Consider the following 26,428-nt stretch of genomic DNA (forward strand, 5'->3'; position numbering starts at 1 on the left):
GGAAACCCTGTTTTCCTGTTGAAGCAGCGGTGGGAGCTGGGTGGAGGCTGCAGGTGGCCCCCCGGCTAGAGGGAGGACCCAGACCTGAGATACAGCCAGGGTGGGCTCACCCAGGCGGAGACGAGGGTGGGCCTGGTGCTGGTGCAGTTCAGAAGTGGCCCCTGGCTCCAGCCTCCAGGTGTGGGGGGCGGCAGGCGTGCCCTCTCCCCAGGCTCCATGGGTGTTGGGACCTGAGTGGCATCACTCTGAGTTCCCTGCTCACACGCTGTGATACGCCTCCTCATTCATGACATGTCATCCACGGTCACACATATGTGCCCCAGCCATAACGGATAAGCACACGCATCATAACATGCACACGCCCATTGTGGGTCCCGACTGTGTGGACACACACATGTGATCACCTGTCGTTCACATGGGCTCCCAAGACCTCAGGAGAACACACTCCCCATAGCACACGCGTGCACACACACACACACACACACACACGCACGCACACGCGCACAGAGGCAGGTGAGCGAAGTCTCTGTTTGACTCAGTAGTGTGGAGCACAGGTGTCCCAGCGACGCTGGGCACCGAGGCCCCTTCCTAGGCGCTGACTCCCAGTGACTCTGGGTCCCATGGCGGAGCCTTCAGCCCCCTAGTGCCTGCAAGGAGGGTGGCCCAGGACGAGGGGCAGAGGCCTGGGGCTTCCCCAGCCACCGGCCAGCCCTGCAAGTCCTCTGACAGCCGGCACGACCCGGGGCTGGCTCGGTTGCTGCTCGGGCCCTGCCCCGGGTCAGAGGTGCCGGTGGGGCCCCTGGGTGCTGGTCAGCTGGGCCCGCATGGTCTGGATGCTGCCCAGGATCTTCTTCTGGTGGCCCATGAGGGTGATGCCCAGCGCACGCACGTCCCTGGGGAGGAAGGTGGCACTGGCCAGGTGGCTCTGGGAGGCAGGGCCATGCCCTCCCCTGGAACTGCCTCTGGCTCTGTGCCCCTGCCCCAAGGGGCCCAGCCGCTGCCCGCACTCACTGGGCGTTCATGTGCAGCACCATGCCCAGGGAGGAGTAGCCGCCGGCAGCGAAGTGGTCTCGGTATCGGCCCATGCGGATGGAGTCCAGCCAGTCCCCGACAGTGAGGCCCCCGCCGCTGCCACCGCCCCCTCGGAGGTCAAAGCAGCTGCGGGCGAAGGCAGGGGCTGGGCACCTGAAGCACAGGGGCTCCTGGTGAGTGGCCGTCCTTGGGACTCTGGCACTAGCCACCCTCAGCCTCCGTCCAGGCATCCAGACCTGGCAGTGGGCAGAGCAGGGGTCTGAGAGACCAGAGCCCCGCAAGGAGCGGGCTGAGGAAGGGCCCACGCGGGGTCTGGTCCAGGGATCAGGGCAGAGCTGTCCCAAGGCCTAGATTGAGTCCGGGCCACGTCTGGGGTAGGGGCTCGCCTGGGGCAATGCTGGGACGGCAGCCTGGCCGCAGTGGGGCTGGGGTGGGTGCAAGGCACCTGCTGACGGTGGCCGTGGCCCTGAGACTCTCAGGGCTGCGGATCAGCGCATCGAGGACGCTGACGATCTGGGAGAAGCGAGGCCGCTGGGCCCGGTCCTTGTGCCAGCAGTCGAGCATGAGCTGGTGCAGGGCGCGGGGGCAGCCCATGGGCGCAGGCAGGCGGTACCCCTCCTCCACGGAGCTGATGACCTGCAGAGGCACAGCGCTGGCCCGGCCGTCCCTCCCTCCGAGGCCCCACCGCGCTGCTGCCCAGCCGAGGCCCCGCACTCACGTCTCGGTTGGTCATGTTCCAGTAGGGCCGCTCCCCGTAGGCCAGCACCTCCCACATGACCACGCCGAAGCTCCACACGTCGCTGGCCGAGGAGAAGGTGCGGAAGGCAATGGCCTCGGGGGCCGTCCAGCGGATGGGGATCTTCCCTCCCTGAGAGGCCACGGAAGCGTTGAGGGGCTGCCCAGGCCTGGCGGGCCCCGGGTCCCGGCTCCTCCCCCAGCCCGAGTCAGGGAGTGGCCTGGGGCCCGTTTCCCCTTCCAAGAGCCCCTGTTCTGGTGGGGACATCTGCCTCACAGAGTCGGATCGGAGGGAAGGGTGCCGGGTGCCTGGCACACCATGGCTGCTCAGCATGTGGCCATCAACAGGCCAATGCCCATGCGGGGGCGGAAGCTCAGGGAACGGGGCCTGGTACTTTCCTAACTCTTTCTCTCCCTCCTCGTGTTTTTCTTTTTACTTTTTGGTCACAGAATCCTTCCTCTGTGTGAAACCTTCCTCAGAGGCTCAGTGGGAGAGACCCGAAGGGGGCTCTGACTGCAGGGTGGGCACAGAGCCCGTCGGGCAGCCCCTAAGGCACCCCTAGAGAAGCCCCGACCTCCATGGAACACGGTTGAAAACGGCCGGTTTTTAGCCAAACTTTAGAGACAGATGCGGAGTCTGTGTGACTGAGAGAGATTCCAACCTGCCAGAAGTCTCCCAGGCAGTGAATGGCAGTGGGGCCCCTCCCCAGGGCTCCCCCAGGCCACCGGGGATCGAGAAGGGCAGGTGGGACTGTTCTCACTTCCCAGGGAAGGGACTGGGGTGGAGAGAGGAGACCGACGTGCCCCAGGTTGAAGGCGCCCCTGAAACTGCCAGCTTCACTCAACTCCCTGAGAAAGAGACCTCGGGCCCTGGGTCGGGGGGCGCACTGGTGCCTCCTTGCCCCCTGCCCCTGGCCCCATGGCGTGGGCCACGCACCGTGGTGGTGTAGGCGGCATCGGGGTCGTCCTCCAGCACCCGGGACAGCCCGAAGTCAGACACCTTGCAGACCAGGTTGCTGTCCACCAGGACGTTGCGGGCGGCCAGGTCGCGGTGGATGTAGCCCAGGTCCGAGAGGTAGCACATGCCGGCGCCCACGCCCCGGAGCATGCCCACCAGCTGCGTGATGGTGAACTGCCCGTCGTGGGTCTGTGGAGGGACACGGCTTGGGCTTCAGGGCGCCCGGCGAGGCGCCTGGTCCGTGGACGGGCCCCCTCCCATTCGTGCGATGCTTGAGAGCTGAGCCGGCCTTGGCAACTTGCAAAGTGCTCCCCTCCCTATGCAGCACCTCGCGGTCTAAGGTGGATGCTCTCGGCCCCATTTACACTCACGGCAACCCTGTGAGCCCGGTGGGGCAGCAACGACCGCTTATCCCCGCGGCGGAAGGACAGATGGCGGCCCGGGGAGGTTAGGCACTGCGCCTGACAGCACCCAGCACAGACAGGAGCCGGGGGTCCAGCCCTTCCCGCCACACCCTCGTGCTCCTGGCTGGGTGGGGCCTGGACCCCCACAGAGCCCCCCTAGCCTGAGTGCAGGGCAGCAGGGCCCGTGGAGCAGAGGCTGTGAAGCAGTCAGACCGGCTGTCCTGAAGGCCCTCTCCCTAGACCTGCTGCCCCCCTTCCCCAGGCCTGTTGGGTCCCAGCTGGGCAGGGGGTTCGGGGGCTTCGGGCTGTCGCCCAGCACCCAGACTGAGCTTCCCTCCCGCAGCCCACGGGGCAGGCCGGGCAGACACGCACCCTCAGGAAGGCGTCCAGAGAGCCGTTCTCCATGTACTCGGTCACGATCATGGCCAGGCGGCCTGGGGAGGGGCGTGGGGAGAGGGGCTCTTGGTGGGGGTCAGGACTGCTGAGCAGAGCCCCCAGGAGTGTCCCCCACCCCAGGAGCTGGGCCACCACTGAGGACCCCAGGGTGCCTAGGGTTCCTACTGGGTCCTGGGCCCCGGGCACCCCCAGAGTCACCCGAGCACCTGACCCAAGGGGACAGGGCCAGGGCAGAGCAGAGGGAACCAGGGGATGGACCTAGAGCCCTTTCGGGCAGGAGGGGCCCTGCAGGGTAAGGCTGTCCTTGCCTGGCACCTACCGCGGGTGACGACGCCCTCGAGGCGGATGATATTGGGGTGGTTGAACTGACCCATGATGGACGCCTCGCTCAGGAAGTCCCGCCGCTGCCTCTCCGTGTAGCCAGCCTTGAGGGCCTTGATGGCCACAGGCACGTCCCGCTGCCCCGGCACCCGCAGCCGCCCGTAGCAGACCTCCCCGGACTCTCCTGCAGACCCCGACAGCGGCGGGCGGGGAGGGCAGTGGGACCCTCCTCCCCCGCCCCAGACCCCCACGCTGGGCCTGCCAGGCCCCTCTGTCTCCCCTTCCTCTGCCCTGGGTGCCCTCTGTGCCCCCTGTGCTGTCCCCCCTCACCACCCGGGGCTCACCAGAGCCGATGATTTTCTCAATGTGGATCCTGGAGGCCTCGATCTCTCGGGTGAAACTGCGGCCCGGCCGGCCCGGCTCCTCGTAGTTGTGGGGTTCCGCATAGAACTGGGGCTCTGGCAGCTTCCCCGGGGGGTGGTGCAGGGGCAGGAAGACAGGGGGTGCTAGGGCCACGGGACAGGGGCCTTCAGTGGGGTCCGGGAGGAAAGTCTCTCTCCCGGCCCTGGGGTGGGTGTGGGGGAGGCAGAGGGGTGTTTCTGGGGATCTCTGGGTGTGGTGGCAAACAGTAGGTGCCCCATAAGTGCTTGCTCAGTGAAAGTGAGGTCTCTGTGGAGTAGCCCTGGGGTCTCTATCGGGCTGTGGAGTCTCTGGTGAGTTTTGAGCATGTCTGCCATTTTCTGGGGTTACTTCTAGAGTCCCTGAGATCTTTCTACGTTGTTCTGAGGTGGGGATGTGGCAAAAGAAAGTTTTCACCACAAGTGTCCCCTTGGACTGACTGAACCCGGTTCCCTGGAAGACTGTGTTAAGAAGGATTCTGAGGCTGCACTCAGGCCCAGTGGGAATCAGCACCATAACTGACACTGGCATCTGCCTGGGCACAGGAGTGGGGTGTGGAGGTGGCACCCCCAGATGTGCCTTGTTTCTTGGGGCCTGTACAGAACCCTGAAACTCTCTGTAGTAGCAGTCCTTGTCCAGGAGTACACGAACCTCCTGAAGCACAGGCAAATGAGTGTGCACATTTGTGCATCCCCAGGGAGAGGGTCTCTGGCCTCCTCAGGGAGTACTGCGAGCCCAAGCAAGGTGACAGCACTGTCCCCTGGGTGCCCGGTCCCCGGGACACCCTGCAGCCTGTCTCTGGGGCTCTGGTCTCTTCTGCGGGCACCTTTCTCCTTCCTGCCTGCACCACCCTCAGTCCAGCACAGGGTCCCACCCTGACTGCCTCTTTGTCCCCAGGTCCCTGGGCCCCTGCACTCACCCTGCCCGTTCTGATAGTGCATCTTTTCCTCGTCCGAGTCCTGGAAGGCCTTGCTGTAGCCACAGTGCCTGTGGAGGGGGGTCACCGCGCTGCCTGGGGCCAGGCCATCCCCAGCCCCAGCCTGACCCATCCGGGGAGTCAGGGCTCCTCCCCTCCACTCCCCTCCCCACAGCTCGGCTCCTGCCCTGCATGGAGTCTGCAGGGGAGTCCCCGCCCCCCGGCCTCAGGCTCTCAACCCAGCTGAATTGTGACAGCGTGACAGTCACAAGCATTTTGTGAACTACAAAATGCCCTCAAGTCCACCTGATCCTCACAGCAAAGCTATGAGCCCCGTGTTACGTGTTACGTGGAACCACCCCTGGGGGAGGGCTTGGGAGGTGGGGCTGCTGCTGCCAGCTCCCTGTGACCTCAGCGAGCTCCTTTCCTTCCCCGGGCCTTGGTCTCCCATCTGTGGGATGATCCTCCCATTCCCGCTGTCTGGGACCCTAAGCCAGCGTTCAGTACACTATCCCGTCTCCACCTCCCTCCAGGACGGAGTGGGAAAGGAGCAGGTGACTGAGCACGTCTTCAGTTTGACAGACCTGGGTGCATGTCCCAGCTCGGGCATCTGTCAGCTGTGTGACTGGGCAAGTGGCCTGACCTCTCTGATCCCCAATTTACTTTCCTGCAAAATGAGGTCAGAATCTCTACATCACTGGAGTGTCGTTAGGTTAAATGAGATGATACGTTTGTAAGTGAGCCAGCCCCAGGCGCGTGGGGACCACTGGCTCGGTGGGGCTGGGGGCAGGCAGGAGGCATAGCACGCTTAGGGGGGTTGGGGCACTGGGCCAGGCCACCCACCTCTTCTTACAGATGAGCAGGAGCAGAAGCACCACCAGGCCCGTGATGAGTGTCAGGCAGATCCAGACGATGGTCCGGGTGTCGTATCGGGGCCCTGCAGGGGAAGCCAGGGTCGGGGGACCAGGCTCTCAGCTCTGGCCTCAGGCCCAGAGTCTGGCAGCCCCACTGGCTTGTGTGGGCACCCTGGGGTCCGGTGGGCAGCCTCCTTAGCCATGAGCCAGCCCAGAGTCAGGGCACAGGTCCCTCCTCCCCTGCTCCTGCCTACCCTCTTTCCCCTCAAGACCCTGCTGCCCTGGGCTGCCTGGCTTCCCACCGCTGGGACCGTGTGATCTGGAGAGAGTCACGTCACTTCTCTGAGCCAAGTACAGATGAGCAAGGAAATGCCTGTCCTTCCTGTTACTCTGACAGTGACAAGGCCGAGAGATGGACACTCAAGCCTCAAAGAACCCTCCCCACACCCCCTCCAGGGAGATCGTGTGCTACCTTCAGTTTTCAGAGGAGAAAACCCAGGCTCAGAGAACTCAAGGAGTTTACCCAAGGCCACACAGTAAATGGGATTGGAGGGGCACATCCAGGCAGTCCCAAGGTGGCGCCAGGCCTATGAGCACTCAAGACACACAGGTGCCAAGGGGGTGCCCGGTGGGGCGGCTGTAATCTGCCCAGCACCAGCTCGTGGCAGGGGCCACGCACAGATGAGACCCCGACTGGCTGTCTGAGCAGGGGAGAGTGGCAGGGACAGTGGCAGGGACAGCCTCTAAGTCAGAGTTTCCCAAACGTGACAGTGCCTCGGGGTCCCCCACGTGGCTGGGCGCCCAGCCCCAGGGCTTCTCAAGGGCTGGGCCGGGGCCTGAGAATTGGCATTGCTGATGTGTGCCCAGGGGCTGCCGCTGGCTCCAGGTCACATTTTGAGAACTCCTGAAGGCCAGGAACAGGAAGACACTGGGAAAGGGGCCTGGAATTTGTCCCCAAACTGCCCAGGTTCAAATCTTGCTTCAATGGGCAACCTCGGGCAAATCATTTTGCTGCTCCGACCCTCATTTGGGGACGTGGACAAACTGCTCGCTAGTGTCGTCTCTGGGACGATCATGAGGCTATTCTCCTGCGAAGGGAATTGGGGCCTGCGAGTCACACTGGCGCCTGGCAAAAGCCGGCGGGTGACGGGCGTTGCGGGCTCTGGCGCCCTGGTGAGTAACTTCCCTCCCTGAGCCTCCGCTTGCCGCCTGTAATAACAGCCCCGCGGACAACCAGAGCGGAAATCCTGGCCGGCTCCAGCTCAGCAAGCACCAGTCCCTCCTCCGGCCCGGCCTGGGCTGGGTGCGTGCCCTGCCCTCCCCGCTCCCGGCACTCACGGGGTTTCCCAGTCTCCACCTCCATGGCCTGGCTGAAGCGGCCGCAGCCTGCCGAGGTGCGGGCTCGGACCTGGAACACGTAGCGCGTGCCCGGCTTGAGGCCCGAGATGGTGGCTCTGGTGGTGACGGCCTTGAGGGTGGAGTAGCTCTGCATCTCCTTGTCCTGCAGGGAAGGGTGGTCAGCCGGGCCCCCCCACTGCACCCCCGCCCGGTCCCCCAGCCCCGCCCGCAGGTACCTTCTCACCTTCTCGTAGTACTTGATCTCGTACTCCAGGATGATGCCGTTGGGCTGCTCCGGCTCCTGCCACAGCAGCGAGACGCTGGTCTGGCCCGCCCGCTCCTGCCGGATCACCACCACCTGCGACGGGGCTGGGGAGGCCGCCCGGTCAGACGGGCAGTGGGGAGACGATGGGCGGCCCCTCCCCCCTCCCCAGGCCCTGCCCGGGAGAGCCAGCGCCCTCCGTCCTGGCAAATGGCTGGCTGCCACCCAGGTCAGCACCCGGGGGGCCCTGGCCCAGCCTGGTCTGGGATGCCCGGGTCAGCCTGACCTAGCCGAGGCCTGGGGTCCCGGCTCAGGATGCTGGAGGAAGGAGGGAAGGACAGGCAGAGGGGGGAGGGGTGGGGAGAATGGAGGAAGCGGCCCCCACTGCTTGGGTTTGGAGGGCACGGCTGGGACAGCTCTGGGTTCCCAGGGAAGGTGAGCTGAGCCCCCAGGCCCATCTGAGATCAAGTATCCTTCCAGTCACACTAGGTCACTGGGCCTCCCTCGCTGACGGACTCACCTATCCCTTCAGTCATCTGTTCCCTCCCTCCCTCGGTTACCCCTGAGGTGAGTCTGCAGGGAGGTGCCGGATACAGACACGGCCACAGCCAAGCTGAGGACCTGCCCCCTCCAGCCCCCAGGCCTCCCGTCCCCTCTGCTCAGCCCAGTCCCACTCTGCCCGCACCTCCAGCATCCCCCACCTGCCCCGCATGGCCGGTTCTTCCCTCGTGTCTGGGCATCCTGTCTCCCCAGCTGGCCTGGGAGCTCCCTGAAGGCAGGGACTGCGCACAGTAGGTGCCTAATAAATATTGTGGGATGACTCTGACATGAAAGTGAAGAAGCAACTCCAGAGTAGGGTGGAAGGGTGTGGCCCAGCCTGGAACCAGGCGTGGGCTCAGCACTCGGCCCCCTCTCTTGCCAGCTGGGACTCGGCTAAGCCAGCAGGTGTCTCTGGGCATCGGTGTCCCCATCTGTAAAGTGAGGCTGGTGGGCACCACCTGCCAGGGCAAGGGGAGGGTTCGATGAGGCCACTGTATGGAGGGACACACAGGTAGTGTCTCTTAAAAACCAGGATGTCCCAAGGCGGGAGGTGCTGCAGGGGTGGGGCAGAGAGATGAGACCGGGGCTCGGGGGAGGGAATGGACTGTGCTTCCGGGCGGGCTCCAGGAGGAGGCGGCTGTGGAGGGAGGGGGCGAGGGGCAGGCAGGAGGGACACAGTCCTCCCCATTGGCTCAGGGCTGCCGTCCGCCCCTAGGCCCCATCCCAGAGCTGTGGGCTTCCACTCAATCCTCTCCCCAGGAGGCACTGCACTAGGACCCAGGGACACTGCAGTGCCCAAGACAGCCCCCAAGGAGCGATGGTCTAGGAAGGGAGACAGGAAGGAAACGAGAAAACCAGCCGGCAGCGTTGCTGCAGGTTGTTCCAGTGCCAGGCAGGCAAAAGGAGGGTGTTGTGCTGGAGGGGACCTCACGCAGGGCTGGGAGGGCACGAGGCCATTTTAGCTGGGTGGGCAGGGTGGCCTCCCAGGGCAGAAGAACCAGCCCCGGAACGTCAGCGGGCAGAGCGAGTCATTGGGAAGGAGAAGCAAGGCCAAGGCCCAGCGGCAGGGAAGGGCTCGGGCACTCAGGGACGAGGACCAGAGGCCAGCGCGGCTGGAAGGGCGACAGCCAGCACAGGAGAGGATGGGGCATGGCGGGAGGGTGGCAGGGGTGAGGTCACATGGGCCCACCTGGGTCCTGAGAGTCCGGCCGCAGGTGCACTCGGCCTGAGCTGTTAAAGGGTAAAGGCCCAAGCCCAGCCCCACCTCGCTTAGATTTCTGAAGCTCGCTCGGGAGCGGTACGGAGAGCGACTCTCGGGGGCAAGGCGGGAGGGGGACCTGAGGCGGTCTAGGTGACGGGGTCGTTCTGAAGGGAGGCCCCCTGGGACTAGCTGGTGGATGGGTGTGGAATGCCAGAGTCAGGGTGACAACCTGGGTTTGGAGCTTCAGTGACCCAGTGGTCGGGGTGCCAGGTCCCGGGCTGGGGCTCCGCGGGAGGGACAGGTGTGGGGGTGCTGTCTGTCTGTCACACACCTGAGCAGAGACGGGCATGGGCAGCTGGAGCCCCAGGGAGAGGTCTGCATGGGTGACAGCACGAGGGTGGAACTCAAAGCCAGCGGCCTTGACAAGGCCACCCGGAAGAGATGGGCCTTGGCACACAGGAAGGAGGACGCACCGGGCACCCCAGCCCTTAGAGGCTGTGTGACGAGGGGGCTGCAAAGATGCAGGGCAGGCCGGGCAGGGAGAGGGACAAGGCGGGGTGGTCTTGGATGTGGCTGCAAGAGAAAAGTGCTCCAAGGAGGAGAGAACAGGGGCAGAAGTGCCCAATGGATGTGGCCACTCGGGGTGTCAATTCCCGCAGAGGGTGAGGAAGACGCCCGATCGGAGCTGCCAGAACAGGCCACAGAGGGGAGGAAGCGGATGTGGTGGGCACAGGCAGCTCTTCCAAGGGGACTTCGTGGGAAGAGAGACAACAGGCTGGAAGGGAATGCAGGCTCGAGGGAGGGGCTTGTCCCCTGTCTGATGGAGGTGCTGCCTGAACACCCCCGTGCGGCCCACCCCTGGCCTCAGCTGCCCCGAGAGCTCTCAGCCCTGGGCTCGCAGGTCTCCCTCACTGTGTCGCCAGCACCTGGCACAACACTTGGCGTTCAGTGGGTGCTGCACAAATGCCGCTGGACAGGGGAGGCCCCTGCATAGACGGAGCCCTGGCCCAGCGAGCGGGGAGCCCTGGATTCAGAGCCGGGGGCTTCACTCGGGAGTGGGGCAGCCCTGGGCCGGACGCCTGGCTCTGCCACTTCCTGGGCAGCTCTCTGGGCCTGGGTCTCTTCCTCTGTGACGTGGTGGGAATAGTGTCAGGGCTGCGTGGTGTTGGGAGGAGACAGTAGGTGGGGGGGGGTCACAGGCACACTCGAGGGTGGCTGTTAACAGGAAGTTGCCCTCGCTGGGCTCTCGGGTCAGGCAGGACCCCCCAGAGTCTGAAAAGAAGGAGGTTCCAGGGGCTGAATCCAGTCCACTGACTGGCAAGAAACAGATAAATGGCTGTGCTCCAAGCCAGTGTGACCAAATCCGTCCCAGGGGCAGCAGTGGCAGCTGTTCTGGAAAATGATCATCAGAGTAATTTTATTTTTTAATGACATTTATTGAGCATTTACCCTGGGCCAGGTGCTGGGCTAGGCATTTTCATTCCTCTCCTCGAAGCCTCAGGACAGCACTGTCACTCCCATCGCACCAGGGAGGAAACAGGCCAGAGAGGGAAGTTCTGGAAGCCGGGCCTGTGGGGCCACGCTAGTGTGCTTTTGGATTCCTCCCGCTTACAGAACGTGTTCTACTTTTCTAGGGCATGAGGAGCCCCTGGCTCTGGGTCCCGGCGGGGAGGGCAGGGCCCGCGAGCCATGCGCTTGCCCAAGGCCCACAGCAAGTCCGCGGCAGCCCTCAGAGCCCGGGCTGGGCGCGGGGCCGGGGAGGCCGGGCACGGAGCGTCTCCGCCTACCTGCCTGGTTCGTGGTGATGTTCACGACGGCGGCCTGGCGGGGCTCGGGGCTCAGGTCAGACACGCCGTTGACGGCCTCGATCCAGAAGGAGTAGTTCATGTGCGCTAGCAGGTTGGCCACCAGCAGGCTGGCCCGCACCAGGCTCGTCTGCTGGGGCACGAAGCGGGTGCCGCTCCCACACGCCTCGCAGTGGCTCAGGGCCCAGGGGCAGCGGCGGCACACGGCGTTGTAGGTGATGTCACTGCGGCCGCCTGGGTCCAGAGGAGGGGCCCACTCCAGAGTCACCGACGTCCCGTTCACGCTAGAGATCAGGTTTACTGGTGCCGACGGAGGCCCTGGGGGCAGAGGAGGAGAGGTGGGGCTGGAGGGTATTTGTGTGGGCTGGCCCAGCCTCCCCACTGTCAGACCAGGGGTTACCCAAGGGACAGGCTCCCCTATCGCATCTGGGGTGCCTTAGGTATAAGGTCACATCTATTCCCTCCTCTGGATGCTCCCCGAGGGCAGAGGTTGTGTCCCTCTGACCGCGGTGTCAGGGTCTGGGCACAGAAACCCAAGAGCCCCCAGCCCTCCTGAGCAGGACCACAGGGATTCCCCGGTTTGTGCTTCCCAAGTTCTCATCCAGAGCAGGAGACAGATGCACAGTCCCGAGGCACCCACAGCAGCCACCCGCTTGCGAAGGGACCCAGTCATCTGCAGCCACAGCCATTCCTTAACCCCTGTGCCGGATTTAATGTAAATGCCACTGAGCACTCACGGTGGGTCAAGTGAAACCCCAGGCAGCCGGCCACGCATCCCCACGGCTGTGTGTGCCAAACACCCCCTCCCTCACCCCTGGAATGGGGGCCCCAGTCTGGCAGCACAAAGACTTTTGGGAGAGAGGAGCAGCCCCGTGGTTGAGCAGACCGGGGGCAGGGCTGGGGGGGCACTTGGTTGGAGCCAGGAGGACATGGGGGGCTGTGTGGACCCCTGGGCTCAGGATTCCAGCTCCCAGAACCCAGGCAGGGAATCTTAGATCTTCAGAAAATGCAGCTGCAGGAGCTGAGAATCACAGAGAATCTTACCAGCCGAGGAGGAGAGAATTTTAAAATCTGAAGGGTCTGGAATACTAAAAACCTAGCTCTTTTCAGTCTTAAGCTTTCTAGAACCTTAAGACACTGAACTGTAGGCTTGGAAACAAACCAGAGTCCAGCTAGCTCTGCGTACGTGTCCGTGACCTAGAGCCGGCCTGGCCTTGCCCGAGCAGCCCCTGCTGTCACCATGTCACCTAGCTCCCTTGCTGCAGGTCCCACGTGGGGAAAATGCACAGGTCTGGGCAGAGCAGAGGAGGGCGGGCGGGCACACGTGTGTGTGTGTGTGTGTGTGTGTGTGTGTGTGTGTGTGAGCGTGTGCAGGTGCAGGCTCATGCACGTGCCTGAGAGCCCACACCTGCCACGCGCAGGGAGCCCAGGGCTCGCTGGTGACGGGTGTGTGGGAGGGGAGAGGGTGTCTAGGCTGGGGCAGATTCTGGGGCCAAGTCAGAGCAGTCTGAAGTGCCCCTCACCCCCCACAAGAGCCCAGCGTGGGCAGATGGGCTGGGCCGAGCGGGCCGGGCTGTGAGCGGCCCCTTCAGGGCAGGGGAGGAGGGAACACAGGCGCTGCGTCAGCAGAACCCCAGACAGTCACGCAGCCCTGCAGGCATGGGTGCCCGAATGCCTCCGTGTGTCCCTGGGGACGCAGGGCACACACATGCACAGCCACACCCCGGCTAGGCACACGCTTCCTTGCAGGGCCAGCTGTGCCCGTGCACACACACACGGTGAGTTCACAAGACACGCGCCTTCAAGCTTCACAGTGTCTTCCGCGTCCCCTTCAGGCACCCAGATACATGCGCAGCCCTAAGGATCCTTTGTGTGTGAGCACAAGTGTGCACCCTGCGCTCACACACAGGCGTAGAGACACTGGCAGATGTCCTCTGCAGGAGCAGCTGCAGACACAGACACGGTCACGCTGTCACTGCAGGCATCCCAGGACACACACGGAATCAGACACACACATCCGCGTGCACACACACCGCACACCCTGAAGGCGGCTGCCGGCATTCAGCAGCTCCGAACAGCTCATCCAGGGTGATGGCGGTGGGGCACCGCTGTGACCCCACACTCACCCTCAGGTGAACACTCTGAGCTGCCCGTCCAGCCCCCGGGACATGGCCTCACAGCCAGGTCTGAGGATGACCAAGGCCCCCGGTGCGGGGAAGGGCATGAGTCGGGCTCGAGTCCGCCCTCCGGAGCAGAGAGGAGAGACCAGGGAGGGAAGGAGAGATTTCCCCAGAGAGATGGCAGGTGACACACGACAGGGGCTGGACACCTAGAGAGGTCAAGGCCACCCTTGAGGGGTCAGAGTCACCCTCCCAGCCCCAGACTGGCCCCTGGCCTGAGACAGCCACCTGCCCCTGCCCCACCCACAGAGAACTGGCTCCCTGGGGACCCCGAGGATGGGGTCCTGGCCAGACCAGGGCTCAAGGTGCTGGGGTCTGGGGTGATACTCACGGGTGCAGGCTGAGGACGGGGGGTCCAGGGCTGCGCGGTAGTAGCTGAGGTCACAGCGGCAGGCCTGGGCGGCCGGGGCTGCGGAGTGGCTGTGGGGAGGGCAGCGGGCACAGAGCTGGTCCCCAGGGGCTGACTTGTAGAAGCCCAGCTCGCAGGCTGTGGAGGAGAAGGCGGCCACAGGTGAGCCAGCCAGGCCACCCTGGCGGGCCTTGGGGACAGCTCTTACTCTGACCCAGAGCCCCCAGAGGGACAGAGGTGCAGACCTCCAGCAGTGCCCAGTGCGGCCTCCCTGTGCAGGTGGAGGGATGGAAGCACAGAGAGGGCCTGTGACTGACACAGGGTTGCACAGCAAGTCAGGGCAGAGCTGAGGGTGGGACCCTGACACCAAGTCCCGGCCCCAAAGTCGGCCCCATCCCTGAGTTTCTCCAAATCCCCTGGCCCGCCCTCCTCCAAGGGCCTCTACGCAGGCCCTGTCTCTAGCCCCAGTGGGACGTGCTATCCTGTCCATTATGGGACACCGGTCCCTAGGCAAGACACCAGCCTTAGGGGCTGAGGGCCAAAGGAGGGTGTGACTTGGATGGGACAGGGAATGGGGTGGTGGGAAAGTGACTGGAAAAGAAGTGCACGTGGCAAGACCCGGGGCTCCCCAACACGGGCAGACATGAAAATACAGATTCCTGCCCCCCGCAGACGCCCGAGTTAGAGGAGCCACTCCGGGGCCCAGGAATCTGTGTAATGAGCCCCGTGTGAGGCAGCCTGTCCAGGAAATGCAGGCTCCTCCCAGACTCACTGTCACCCTGGCTGGGACTGACCCTCTCTCCAGCTGCCGCCACCATTGGCCTCCTCCCTCGCCCGGATGACTCCAGCCCTGGCTGCCACCCCGGCTGCCCGCGTGACCGTTCGCCCAGTCAACCGCGCCTCCCCGGTGCCGGCTCTGGGCCAGGTCTGTCCTGCGCCCCGGGGGCCGCGGTGACCAGGGGCCACAGTCTCGGCCCTCAAGGGGCTGGAGTGACAGAGAGGAAGACACAGCAAACAAGGCTGAGAGCATTTTCTAGGAGGGAAACAGAGGACGAGGCAGTAGAGGGGTAAGCAGCGGGGGGAGCTCCCTTCCCCAAGGAGGGGATGACGTGTGAGTTGTGGCCTGGAGGAGTCCACTGTGCAGGGCCTGGGAACATTCTAGGTTGAGGGAATCTCTAAAATTCGAGTCTCTTTTAGTCACTGCCTGTTCAACTCCCTCACTGGCTTCCCAGGATTTAACAATAAAGCCTGGCATACAAATCCCTCCCTGCTGGACCAACTCCACCCGCAGCGCCTTTAGTGTCCCCTCCCCCATCCTTAGGCCACACTAAAGCCCTGGCATCGCCACACCCAGCAGCTGTTTCCTGCCTCAGGGCCTTTGCACGTGCTGTGACTTCCTGGGATGCCTTTTCTCCTTCGTCTACCTATTGAGCTCTTCTTTTAAGATTCATTTATACTGATCCTTCAATGAAACTTTCCTAGACCTCTACACACACACACACACACACAGAAACGACCATTCCCTTCCCTGTTTCCGCAGTCCCTGCGTGGTCTCACCACCTATAACACCATGGCTGTACTTATGTTTCTGTGTGTCTGACTCTCCTTCTAGACTGGGGGTCTTTGTGGGCAGACCCTTGTGAAGACAGGTCGGGCTGCCCTGTTCAGCTCAGAGGCCCAGCACCTGGCACAGGGCTGGCCCAAAACAGGAGCTGTTAACACCAGCAGGAGTTTGCACACTGAGTCGACCCCACCACTATCTGCTCTGGGCAGAGACTCCAGAGGTTAGAGTGGGCCAAAATGCCACCCAGCCAGGCAGCTCCTTCCATGGAACCGACGTCCTTTGCGACAAGAGACCACCAGGGAGCTTACTAGGATTCTGTCTCCACTTAATCCCGTTCTGAAAACTCAGTGCTTGAGAGCAGCTTCATTTGAAAAGATGTCACGTCATTTCAGAGCATTTCATCTTTGGATGTTGATCGTATCTCTTTATTATAATAGCTAAAACCAGGTTAATTTGTAAAATCTTACGAACTTCAGAGAAAACCTGGAATCGAGAGAAATGATAATGCCCTTAAGTTGCTTTGCAGACTCAGAGGCTGCGGGGCTTGTGAGTTGTGGGGTTGGGGAGAATGGGCCCCAGGTTAGAGGCATCTTCACCCCTCTCCGGGACCCCAGGAGGGCACAGGCCTGACTAGGGGCTGGGCTTGGGGCTGGGAGCTCGGAGTTGTGGGGGCTCCCAGTGGACACCCCGTGATCGTGCCTCCTCTTCCCAGAAGCACCCTGGCAGGCTCAGTCCTGGGGCACAGCCTGGGGCACAGGCTTCTTCTGAGCCCAGGGAGCCGGTAGAGATGGCACCACCAGGAGGGGCCTTTGCAGGGAGTCAGCAGGTATTTGTTGAACCTGTTGTCAAGCCGAGTGACAGTAATCCTCACTGCAATTATCGGATGCACGTCTTAGCGTCGCATGTGTTCCTTCCCCCCATGTTCACTGAGCTCCTGCTGTGGACCCAAGAGAAATACGGGCTGGGCCTGCTCGCAAGGGTCTTTCAGAGCCATGAGGGGCAGACACATCGATCATCTTGGTGTGACGCGTGGCCGGAAGGAAGCAGAGCACAGTGGCCGCCTCTGCAAGTCCTTGACCCTTTGCAGAATTCATCTAGTCCTTGCCAGGCACAAGCAGAGACTCCGGGGCAGGCTGCCTGGGTTCTCGCTCTTGCCTGACCCCTTTTCCTGGGCTAAGTGACATCAGGAAAGTTGCAGGAACTCAGTTTCCTCATCTGCGAAGTGGGGAGAATAATCGTACCCACCTCACGGGGCTGGAGTGAGGACTGCAGGGGTGAATGTGTGTAGACTCATGCCAGGGAAGTGCCCGGCACTCATTATGACCATCGGGTGTCCTTGGCATTAATACAACTGTTGGAAAGAAGAGGAATCAGAGGCTCAGGGAGCTTGAGTGCCCTGCCCCAGGGTCCCAGCTGATCAGGGACACAAAGCCCGGTCGGGGAGCCTCGGGAGCTCTGGCCTGCACCCCCAGCCTCTCAGCACCGTCCCAGGGCTTGGAGGCGGCCGCGCCGTTCTGCCGCTCAGCAGTCGGCAGCTCTCACACACTGGGCTAATACCCATATGGCTATAACGTGTCAAGGCCAGATTAATCCACGCAATGAAAATAAAATAATCTTTAATAAGAATACTAATCACCAGGCCTCAGGGAGCCCGGAGACCTGGAGGCTGGGCCGGGTATTAATGGCTGAGACAGATGGAGCAGCTCTGGGTGGAGGGCCCGGCCCTGCCCAGCGACCCGGGGCGCTTCCGGAGTCCGCGTGTGCCCGGGTGTCGGGCCGTGGGCCAGGAGGGGCTCCTGCCCCAGCCGAGGGCACCTTGCCCAGGCCGCCTGTCAAGCCGACAGCTGCCTGCGGCCCCGGCCACCTCTCTGCTCTCTCCCGCAAAGAGCTTGAGATTTGACAAATAAGGTGTCCGCCGGTGGACGGCCAAAGGAAATTAATTCTAAATCAGATTTTAAACACAGTCAGGAAGGCAAAAGAGCTCGTCGTTCATGCTCCCCCTCTGAAATGAGACTCTGATATTTATAGAAGGATGATTAGGGCCATGGAGGGTGATTTATATTCTGCGTCCAGGTGACAGGAAGGACGGCAACCGGGACTTCAGGCTCTGGGCTGAGTCTCCATTGGGTGATGCTCCGAGAGGTCCTTCCCCCTTCTGGAGCGAGTCTGGGAGCGGGGAGGAGGCAGAGCCCAGGGTTGGGGGAGGTCAGTGGGTCAGGAACTGTGTAGCGTGGGAAGCTTTCTGGTTGAAGAATTGGGAGATCTGAGATTCCATCAAACACTCCTTGCTGTGTGCCCCTGGGCCAGTCACTTCACCTCTCTGGGCCTCCATTTCCCCACTGGGAAACCGGACTAGCTCCACACGGCTCTGACATGTTCTCATGGGTCTCTGAGGCCTGAGTGCAATCTTAGCAAGGCCTCTAAGGAACCGTGTGACCAGGCAGGTCCCTTCTCCTCCTGGACTGTTCTGTCTTCCCCTGTAAAATTGAGTGCTGCCCGCCAGCGTCTGGGGGGAGCTTTGAGGGCGAAACCAGAGCGACGGGAACCCCGAGGCAGGGAAGGTGGCTGTCGGTGGGGGCCTGGCCTCTGCCGCAGGTGTCAGGCTTCGCCTACTCCTAGAAGGGAGGGGCTCAGGGCCAGGCACGCTGGGACCCCCTCTCCCAGCCCTTCCTCTGCTCAACAGGGAATAGGAGGTCCCCACATTGGGCGCGAGTCACATGGACCTCAAGAGGGCTCCTGAAGACCCGGTCGGCTTAGGCAGAGGTGGCCGCAGGTAGGAGAGGACGTCCAAAGTAGCCCAGGACAGGCACCCACTGTGCTCCCAGCTCCTGCGTGGTCCCAGGCCACCCCCCGAGGAGGTGATGGGGCTCCAAGGGGGACAAGGGCTTCTCACAGGGAGGGGAAGGGGGACGCTGGCAGGCTCCCATCTGGGACCCGTGCTGCCTTCCCAAATGAGGTGACACAGACAATGACAGAAGCCCACCAGCAGGGCTGAGCAACGTCTTTCCTTGTGCGACTTAAAACCACACTCCGTTCCCAGATCTCACTGCCTGCAGTGTACTATGAATTAATATTTTCTATAAAACCTGTAATTATCTTGCAACTGGCATAATTATGTTGCATTATGATTTAAATGTAAAATTCAAAATATGCCTCAATTCCCTAACCCTGCTTTGGCACTTCTTTATTATTTTTTATTAATGCGCCAGCAGTGCCAGGAAATGGGGGCGGCCTTGGCCACTCCCAGCCCCGGGAGGTCCTGCTGCTCAGGCCTGGGGTGTCCAGCAAGAGCCCTGCCCCTGGCGTGTTGTGGAACCGTGGGCAAGACACGGCCCCTCTCTGGGCTCCGCCTCCCACCTCTGCCAGACAAGAAGCCTGGAGCGTGACCTGAGACCCCTAAGCAAGGCCTTGACCCCAGAGTCAGTAGGGCAAGTCTGTGTCCTGCAGACTTCTCACGCGTTATGTCAGTGTTTCGTTCTGTTGAACATCTGTGTCTCAGGGCCCACTGGACAAACGCCTGGCTCATCTGTGCTCAGTGGCTGACTCCAGAGTTGGGGGCAGACGTGGCCTTGAGTGGGTGCGCACTGGCTGGCGGCCCGATTGTTACGGCCTATGCGGTACCAGTCACTGACCATCCGAATGTCGCCCTGGGGAGGAGGGCAGTGGGCCTTTAAAGAGGGCATCGTGGACAGAGGAAGTGGCTCAGGGCTCTGGAGTCAGGTAACCCAGGATCATATCCCTACTCTGCCACTTAAGTTGAGGGGCCTCAGTTTTTGTCACCTGTAAAATGGGGCTATAATACCTCACTTAGAGGACTGTCGTAAGGATGTGAACTCCCTGAAGGCAGGGACTCCATGTGACTCTATCTCTGGTGCCCGAGACACAGTAGATGCTCAACACAACGAAACACTGACAGAAGGTGTAAGAAGCACTTGCGAAAGTGCCTGGCACATGGCAATCACTTGGAAATTGTCACTACGGCGCTTTATTATCCCCATCAGAACGAGGGGGTGTTGGGAGCAGCTCTGAAAGGGAAAGCAGCCTGGGGGGTGGACAGGGAGGGGCTAAAAGCCTGCACCTGGCTCAGAGCAACATAGACCTGCCTTGGGCCCCAGCTCTGCTGCTCACCAGCTGCCAGGCCTAAGCGGATGACACTATCTTGTGTGCCTCAGCGTCCCCATCTGTAAAATGGAATTGTAACAGCTGCCTTACTACAATGAGCAAAAAATGAACGGGTGTGTACGGGGCACCCCCGTGCAAGCTGTGAAAGCAATAGGGGGGTTTGTGTCATTCTCCATCAGAAAGCCGAGAAGTACAGGGACGTCTGTGCCAGGAGCCACGAGAGGCGGGTGGTCTGGGGAGTCTGGAAAACCAGGCTACCGAGGGCAGAACAAAGCCAGAAACAAGCAAATGTCACAGAGGGTGTTCTGGGGTTGGGGGGCAGGACAGGCGAGGACTCGTAGCAGTTGGGGTGTAAGGAAAGATTTCTTAGGAAAACCAGAGAGCCTCTGGGAAGGGCTGGGAAGGGCCCGGTGGCTGGAGGGAAGGTCCTGGTCCCAGAGATCCCTGGGCAAGGCAGCTCCTCTCCCGGACAGGCTCAATTCTGTAACAACCTGCGTATCATCTGAGACTGTCAGCCCATGCCCTGCCCAGTCCTGTTAGCACTGAGGGCCCTTCCTGAAAAGGGGTGGGTGCTGAGGACTGAAGGTCCCCTCACTGCGGGCCCAGGGCCTGTGTGGCAGCAGCAAAGGGCCAAGAGGAGAGTCCCAGCTGCTGATCAGGGTCCCATACTAGCTTTTACTGAGGGTGTCTGGGGACAGGCCCTGTCTCTCTGATCCCTGCATAGGAACAACCTCTGCCTTTCTCCTCCTCGGCCCTGGGAAACCAATGGTCTCAGCAGCCATGCGTCACTGTGCCCCGGGTGGCTGAGCTGCCATGCATGCAGCTGCTGGGGAGACCAGGGAAGGGCAGAGAGAAACCGGGCTGGGACCAGCAGCAGCTGTGGCATCCGCCGTCTGTCCACACGCGCTCTCCCAGTGTGCCCTGCTCTCAGGATGCCTGCCGCACGCACCCCCCGTGGGGTCCACTGCCCACGCACACACACGCACACACACGCACACGTGCCTGCACACCACCTGAGGCCCGGCTCACTCTCTGATGCGGGAACCCCAGAAGTACACCCATGGGAACAGGTGCCACCCTAGGTCATGACCCAGGGGCTCTCTGCTGTCTCTTCCCATAGGTCCCTGGGCAAGTTCCCCCAGACACAGGCAGCCCGGTTCGGGGGCCCAGTGACAGACCAGCCTAGACTCTGCTCCCTGGGTGCTCCTGCCCACACGCCTTCCCAGCACCCTGCCACCGTACTCTTCTCCCAGGGCCCCGGATCCACTCCCTCTGCCCTACAGGTTAGAAATTTAGCAGTTCTGAACAGCGACCATGGAGTCAGACTTCGGGGTTCAAATCATAGGTCTGCTACTTCCTAGCTGCGTGATCTTGGGCAAATTGCTTTGCCTCTCTGTGCCTCAGTCTCCCCATCTATAAGACCAGGATAATAACAGTCCCTATTTCATGGTGTAGTGGTGGCGACGAAGTGACTTAACACATGCAAGGTGCTTAGAACAATGCCTGACGTGAGTTAGCCTCCCTCCCCCACCCTTCCTCCCCCCACGCCCTCCCCCAACACACAGGCACACAGGTGGCCGAGTGGCTCTGCTGCCACAGGAACACGGAGGTCTCCCCATCCCCCCAGGTGCTGTGTGCACCACCTGGATGCCCCAGACGCTGACGTCCCCCCCACACCCGTGGCCCTGCCCAGCCGAGGCGCGCTCACCCACACAGGCATCCCGCCGCTCCTCGTAGCCGGCGCTGCACACGCACTTGCCGATGGGCACCAGCCACTCGCCCTCAGCGCTGCAGTACATCTTGGGCGTGTCCCGCTCCTCCGAGTGCCGCACGCACTGGCCCCGCACCTCCACCAGCGAGGACGAGTCGGCCCCCGTCACCGCCTCCGAGAAGGCAGCCAGATTGCGCACCATGGCGGGGCACTTCTTGTAGTAGATGCGCAGAGAGAGGATGGCGAGGCAGGCGCCGATGTCCTGGAAGGCCAGGTAGAAGCCGCGCTTGCTCAGGGGCCCCACGCCGCGCACCTCGGTGTTGAGCTTGAGCCGCCGCACCCCCAGGTCGGCACCCGTGAAGCTCTCGTCGGCCGCTATGGTGTCGATTTTGAGGAACTGGCTTTCTTGCGTGCTGGCGCCCAGGTCGCGGTCGGACTCCAGGTAGTAGAGGTTGAAGGTCTCCTTGCAGGTGCCCAGCACACCGGGCATGCTGTTGCAGTCGCGCAGGGTAAACTTGATCTCCGCGTAGACGCGCCGGGCGCCGTCGCGGGGCACCCAGCTCGTGCGCAGCCAGTTGTTCTGGTTGGGGCTCATGACGTTGCACACCTGGTACGTGTGGATGGGCTGGAAGGACTCGTCCACCTCGTTGATGGAGTCCCACTGTGGGCAGAGAGAACACAGCCCGCTAGAGCACCTGGGCCTCCTCTGCCAACGACCCTGCCACAAGCCACGGGCACTGTGTGTGGAGTCCTGGGAAGGAGGAGGAAGGAGCTGACCTTTGGGTAGATCGTCACAGCTGCCACGTGCCAGGCACCCTGCAGACATCCTCGCTCAGAAGGCCATGATCCTTCTGGGGAAGGGTCATTTACTGACTTTTGACAGATGAGGAAATAGAGGCTCAGACGCGGGAACCGAATGTCTGAGGTCACGTGCCTAGCTAGCGGGTGGTGGGTCCGCACTGGGACTCGGGCCTGTCTGATGCTGAAGCTCTGACCTCGTCTCTGTACAGCTACTCTGTCGTCCCTAGAGTGCGGGGACTTGTTTGGGGAAGTCAGCGAGTCCAGTTTCCATATCAGCTGCGGAGGGATCTTTCTAACATGTCTCTCCCCCCTCACATCCTCCAGCAGCTCCTCCTGCTGGCGCTTGTTGAGTGACTGCCTGACGGACCGACTCCCCCTGCCCTCCACCTAAGGCTGGGCTGGCCTGGGTTCTACCGGAGGGGGTGCCAGGATGCAGGAATGTCGCGTGTGATTGCTTCTGTACGGGCTGCCGGCTGCCGTCGGCAACTCAGAAATAAACCAGACAGGCTCAACAGAGTGAAAAGACAACCCACGGAATGGGAGAAAATATTTGCAAGTCACACATCTGATGAGGGATTAATATCTGGGATATATAAAGAATTCCTACAACTGAACAACAAAGAACAACAAACAGTCCAATTAAAAAATCGGCAAAGCACTTGAATAGACATTTCTCCAAAGAAATATACAGATGGCCAAATAGCTCATGAAAAGATGCTCAACATCACTAATCGTCAGGGAATCACAAATCCAAACCACACTGAAACACCACTTCAAACCCATTAGGATGGCTACTAGTTTAAAAAAGCAGAGAAACTAACAAGCATAGGCGAGGACATGGAGAAACTGGAATCCTCGTGCGTTTTTGGTGTGGATGTAAAATGATGCGGCCGCTGTGACAAACAGTATGGTGGTCCCTCAAAACATCAGAAATGGAATCACCATATGATGTAGCAGTTCCATGTCTGGGTACATATGGATCCAAAACAATTGAAAGCAAGGTCCCAAAGAGAAATTAGTGCATCCACCTTCACAGCAGCACAATTCACAATAGCTAAAGTGCGGAAGCGACCCAGTGTCCCTTGATGGACGAAGGGATGAGCAACATGTTGCACACGCACACGAGGGACTGTCATTCTGCCTTAAGAAGGAAGGAAATTCTGACACGTGCCACAACACAGGTGAACCTTGAGGACACTATGCTCAGAGAAATGGCCCAGACACAAGGGACAAGTGTTGTACAATTCCACTCAGGTGAGGAGCTTAGAATAGTCAGATTCTTAGAGACAGAAGGCAGAATGGGTTTAGAGCCTCAGTTTTGCAAGATGAGAAGAGTCCTGGAGCTGCACAGTGGTGACGGTCACACAGCAGTGTCAATGCACTTAATGCTGCGGAACTGCACACTTGAAAAGGGTTAAGCTGGCACATTCAACGTTATGCGTAGTTTACCGGCATAAAAAAGAAAAAGATATTCCAGAAATATTCCCTGCCCTCGAGTGCCCCCAGGCACAGGCCAGGCGGTGGGGGCCGATGTGCCAAAGGGAGCAGGAATCCAGGTGGGCGCAAGACTCCCAGGCCCCTCCCCGGACCTCCTGGATGTGACATCTGCGTGTTCACCGCTGGCCTGGCCCTGGGATGAGGCAGGAACCTCTGGCAGGGGAGGGGACTGTTGGGCTGAGTTCAGTGACTCCTGAGGGCTCCGAGGAGGATGGCGGGGGACAAAGGTGGGGTGATGAGGGCAGAGGGAGGGATTGGGCTCCAGTCCCTGTCCTGGCTCCATGACACATGGAACACCTTGACTGTCATCTCTATAGCCTAAAGGGGGAGGGCAGCTGATGACGACGCCTCATGACGCTCTGAGAATCCGTGGGGGTCCAAGCTCACGGCCCAAGAACCAGAGTGGAGGCCACGGGTGTCTCAAGTCTTCTCCTGCCTGCACGAGCCCCGCCGTCTGGCCTTGTCTTGACCTCAGTGCCTGCACCTGTAAAATGGGGTTCAGACAGGCCCCACCTCACAAGGCTTGACAGGCTGCAGGAGGAAATGCCCGCGAAGTGCCTCGCTCAGCCCGGCACGGGAAGGCACTTGACGAACGGACTAGCACAGGGCTGACCTGGCAGCATCTTCACAGCCCACTCTGCCCGTCTCCAGCGACCGTGGGGAAAGACGTCTGCCTCCTAGGGGGCCACAGGGAGTGCCAGTTTCACCTGAAAGCGTTTGTGGTTCCTGCTCTCCCACCCCAAGAAGAACCCCTGTCTCACACCCCACTCTGCAGCCAGAGGCAGAGCTGCAGCACATCTGGGGCTAAAGTCATTGTCACAATTAATGGAGCACCAAAGAGCCAGCCAGCTGCTCCCTGTCTGTTTCTTGCCAGGGGCCCGGATAAATTAATCAGCTCGATCTGAGTCTGCTCCAGCTGCCCCACTGACGCCAATGGCCTGGCCTGGCCCTGCCAGCCCTAGGAGCTGCCGCAGATGCCCAGAGTGGCACAGACTCCAGGAGACCTGCAGCAAGGGCAGAATCTGCTCTCTGCCTGGGGCTTCCCTACCCAACGCAGAGTCTCAAGCCCCAGAAATGGACCCCAGCACACTGCTCCCCCAACTCTGTCCTCTTCCCAGATCAGAATGTGGTGAGCCAGCTGTGCAGCCCCGGGGACATCACCTCCCCTCTCTGAGCCTTGGGCTTCTCATCTGTAAAATGGGTAGCTAATGCTTGCACCTTCCGTCTGTCCCCTAGGGTCGTGAGGATCAAGTGAGACTATGGAAACGAACAACGTGCCCTCTTACCGAAGGCAGCGTCCTGCGGTAGACGGCGATTCGCCAGGGGACCAGGGGAAGTGGAGCGTGGGCCAGCGTGTGCAGGTTCCCGGAGCAGAGCGGGGCACAGGCTAGTGAAGGGCAGGGGCTCTGGGCCAGGTTCCCCCAGCCTTGGAGTTGTCAACCTCTCAGAGATTCCAGGTTCTCATTGGTAAAACGTCCTTTTCACGGGTCACCCCACTGATGACATTCGCACGGCAAGGCCTCTGTGCTCACCCCCATGCTGTGCACGAGGAGGTGGAGCCCAGGCAAGTGACCCGCCTGCATCACGCTGGCTGCAGGACACAGCGCGCCAGCCCTTCAGGACCCCTCAATGCGTCCTTCAACCGAGTAACGTATCTGATGCTGGGGACAGCTCTGGATGGTCCTTGTCCCCAGACTATTGAACAGAGGAGCAGACAGAACCTCAAGGACGTCTCTAGAGGGTTCCCTCCCAGCTAGACAGGACGACCGCCTGGAAAACGTCCCGAGCAGGAGATGCCCAGGCCCCTCCCCAGACCTCCTGGGTGTGGGAATCTGCATGCTCACCTGCCAGCCTGGCCCGGGTTCAAGGTCAGGAGAGTCTGGGAACCAGGCACTTCACCCACTTCACCCCAGCCTTCTTTCCTCTCTGGGCAAACCAACCACCAGGCCCCATAGAGATGGGGGTGGTGTCTGGCCCAGCAGATGGTGCAGGATTGCCTCCCACCCCTCACAATGAGGTCACCGGGTAGGCCTCACCACCCGCACTCCTAAGGTAGCATGAAGGAGGCAATGCGGGCTCCAGGCCCAGAGACCTGAGTTCGAGTCTCAGCTTGCCATCACTTGGAACCTGTCTGAGCCTCAGTTTCCTCATCTGTGAAATGGGTTGGCTGTGCGCACCTTGCAGGATTGGTTGTGAGGATTAAATGACATAATGTCTGTGAACTGTTAAGAGCCACATGAATATCAGTTGTCATTATTCGCTCTAACTCCCAAACAAAATGAGAGAACGCTGAGCTATGCTGCACAGTGCCCTGCAAACAAAGAACCCAGATCACCAGTGTGACCATCCAAAACACAGGTCCAGCCATGCTCCTCAAAACCCTGATGACTCCCTAAACACCAAGTCCGAGGCTCTGAGTGGGACAGAGACACCCCAGAGCCAACCTGGGGCCAGGTGTGCCCTGGTTGCTGGGGCTCAAGGAAATGCCCACTCAGCCAGCAGCTGAGCCCCAAGCCTCACCTCCTCACGGTTGGCCTCCGCCACAGGCTGGGCCTCCTCATTCCCCAAAGCCCTTCCACACCAACACTCACCCTGGGGTGACAGCCACACTGAGTGTGTCACAGAGAGGGACAATGGGGCCCGGGAGGTTAAGGGACAGCCCGAGGGCCTGGCCTCCATCCCCAGGCAGGGCTGACCCGCTCGGGCTGCAGCGCTGGCCAGGAGGTGGGGCTCCCTCCTGGCTCCCGGGCCTGGAGAGTCAGGGCCACATGGCCTGTCCCAGCTCCCTGGAGCCCAGTGCAGGACGGCTGGTGACAGCAGGCTCAGCTCACTGCTGCCTGGTGACAAGACCCCCAGAGAGAGGAGTGGGGCTCTGTCTGGACCTCCAGCCACAGGCCACAAACGGCCCAGATGAAAACCCTACCCCAAAGTCAAGAAAGACTCTCTGTGTCTCTAGAATCATCGTTACTAACATTATTGTCCCTCTGTCCCCAGAGCCATGGAAACTGAAAGTGCTCATGAAAGAAGTGGGGTGTGCGTGGTG

At 61.4% G+C, this 26,428-nt stretch overlaps 1 protein-coding gene across 1 annotated transcript in view; it reads right to left on the minus strand.

Annotated features, from left to right (window-relative positions):
• Nucleotides 1-778: 778 nt before the first annotated feature.
• The window catches only part of EPHA8 (EPH receptor A8), a 32,107-nt gene continuing 6,457 nt past the window's right edge, over nt 779-26,428 (minus strand). The window contains exons 3-17 of the mRNA XM_045546073.1: nt 21,085-21,748; nt 13,673-13,828; nt 11,144-11,479; nt 7,598-7,722; nt 7,354-7,516; nt 6,005-6,098; nt 5,165-5,232; nt 4,191-4,352; nt 3,845-4,030; nt 3,502-3,563; nt 2,705-2,914; nt 1,751-1,900; nt 1,478-1,668; nt 1,012-1,185; nt 779-893 (exon numbers count right to left, since the gene is read on the minus strand). Coding sequence (XP_045402029.1) covers nt 779-893; nt 1,012-1,185; nt 1,478-1,668; nt 1,751-1,900; nt 2,705-2,914; nt 3,502-3,563; nt 3,845-4,030; nt 4,191-4,352; nt 5,165-5,232; nt 6,005-6,098; nt 7,354-7,516; nt 7,598-7,722; nt 11,144-11,479; nt 13,673-13,828; nt 21,085-21,748 — 2,856 coding nt within the window. The remainder of the gene's footprint in view (nt 894-1,011; nt 1,186-1,477; nt 1,669-1,750; nt 1,901-2,704; nt 2,915-3,501; nt 3,564-3,844; nt 4,031-4,190; nt 4,353-5,164; nt 5,233-6,004; nt 6,099-7,353; nt 7,517-7,597; nt 7,723-11,143; nt 11,480-13,672; nt 13,829-21,084; nt 21,749-26,428) is intronic.

The sequence above is a fragment of the Lemur catta genome, chromosome 3, assembly GCF_020740605.2.
Source record: "Lemur catta isolate mLemCat1 chromosome 3, mLemCat1.pri, whole genome shotgun sequence".
In the NCBI taxonomy this organism is placed as follows: domain Eukaryota; kingdom Metazoa; phylum Chordata; class Mammalia; order Primates; family Lemuridae; genus Lemur; species Lemur catta.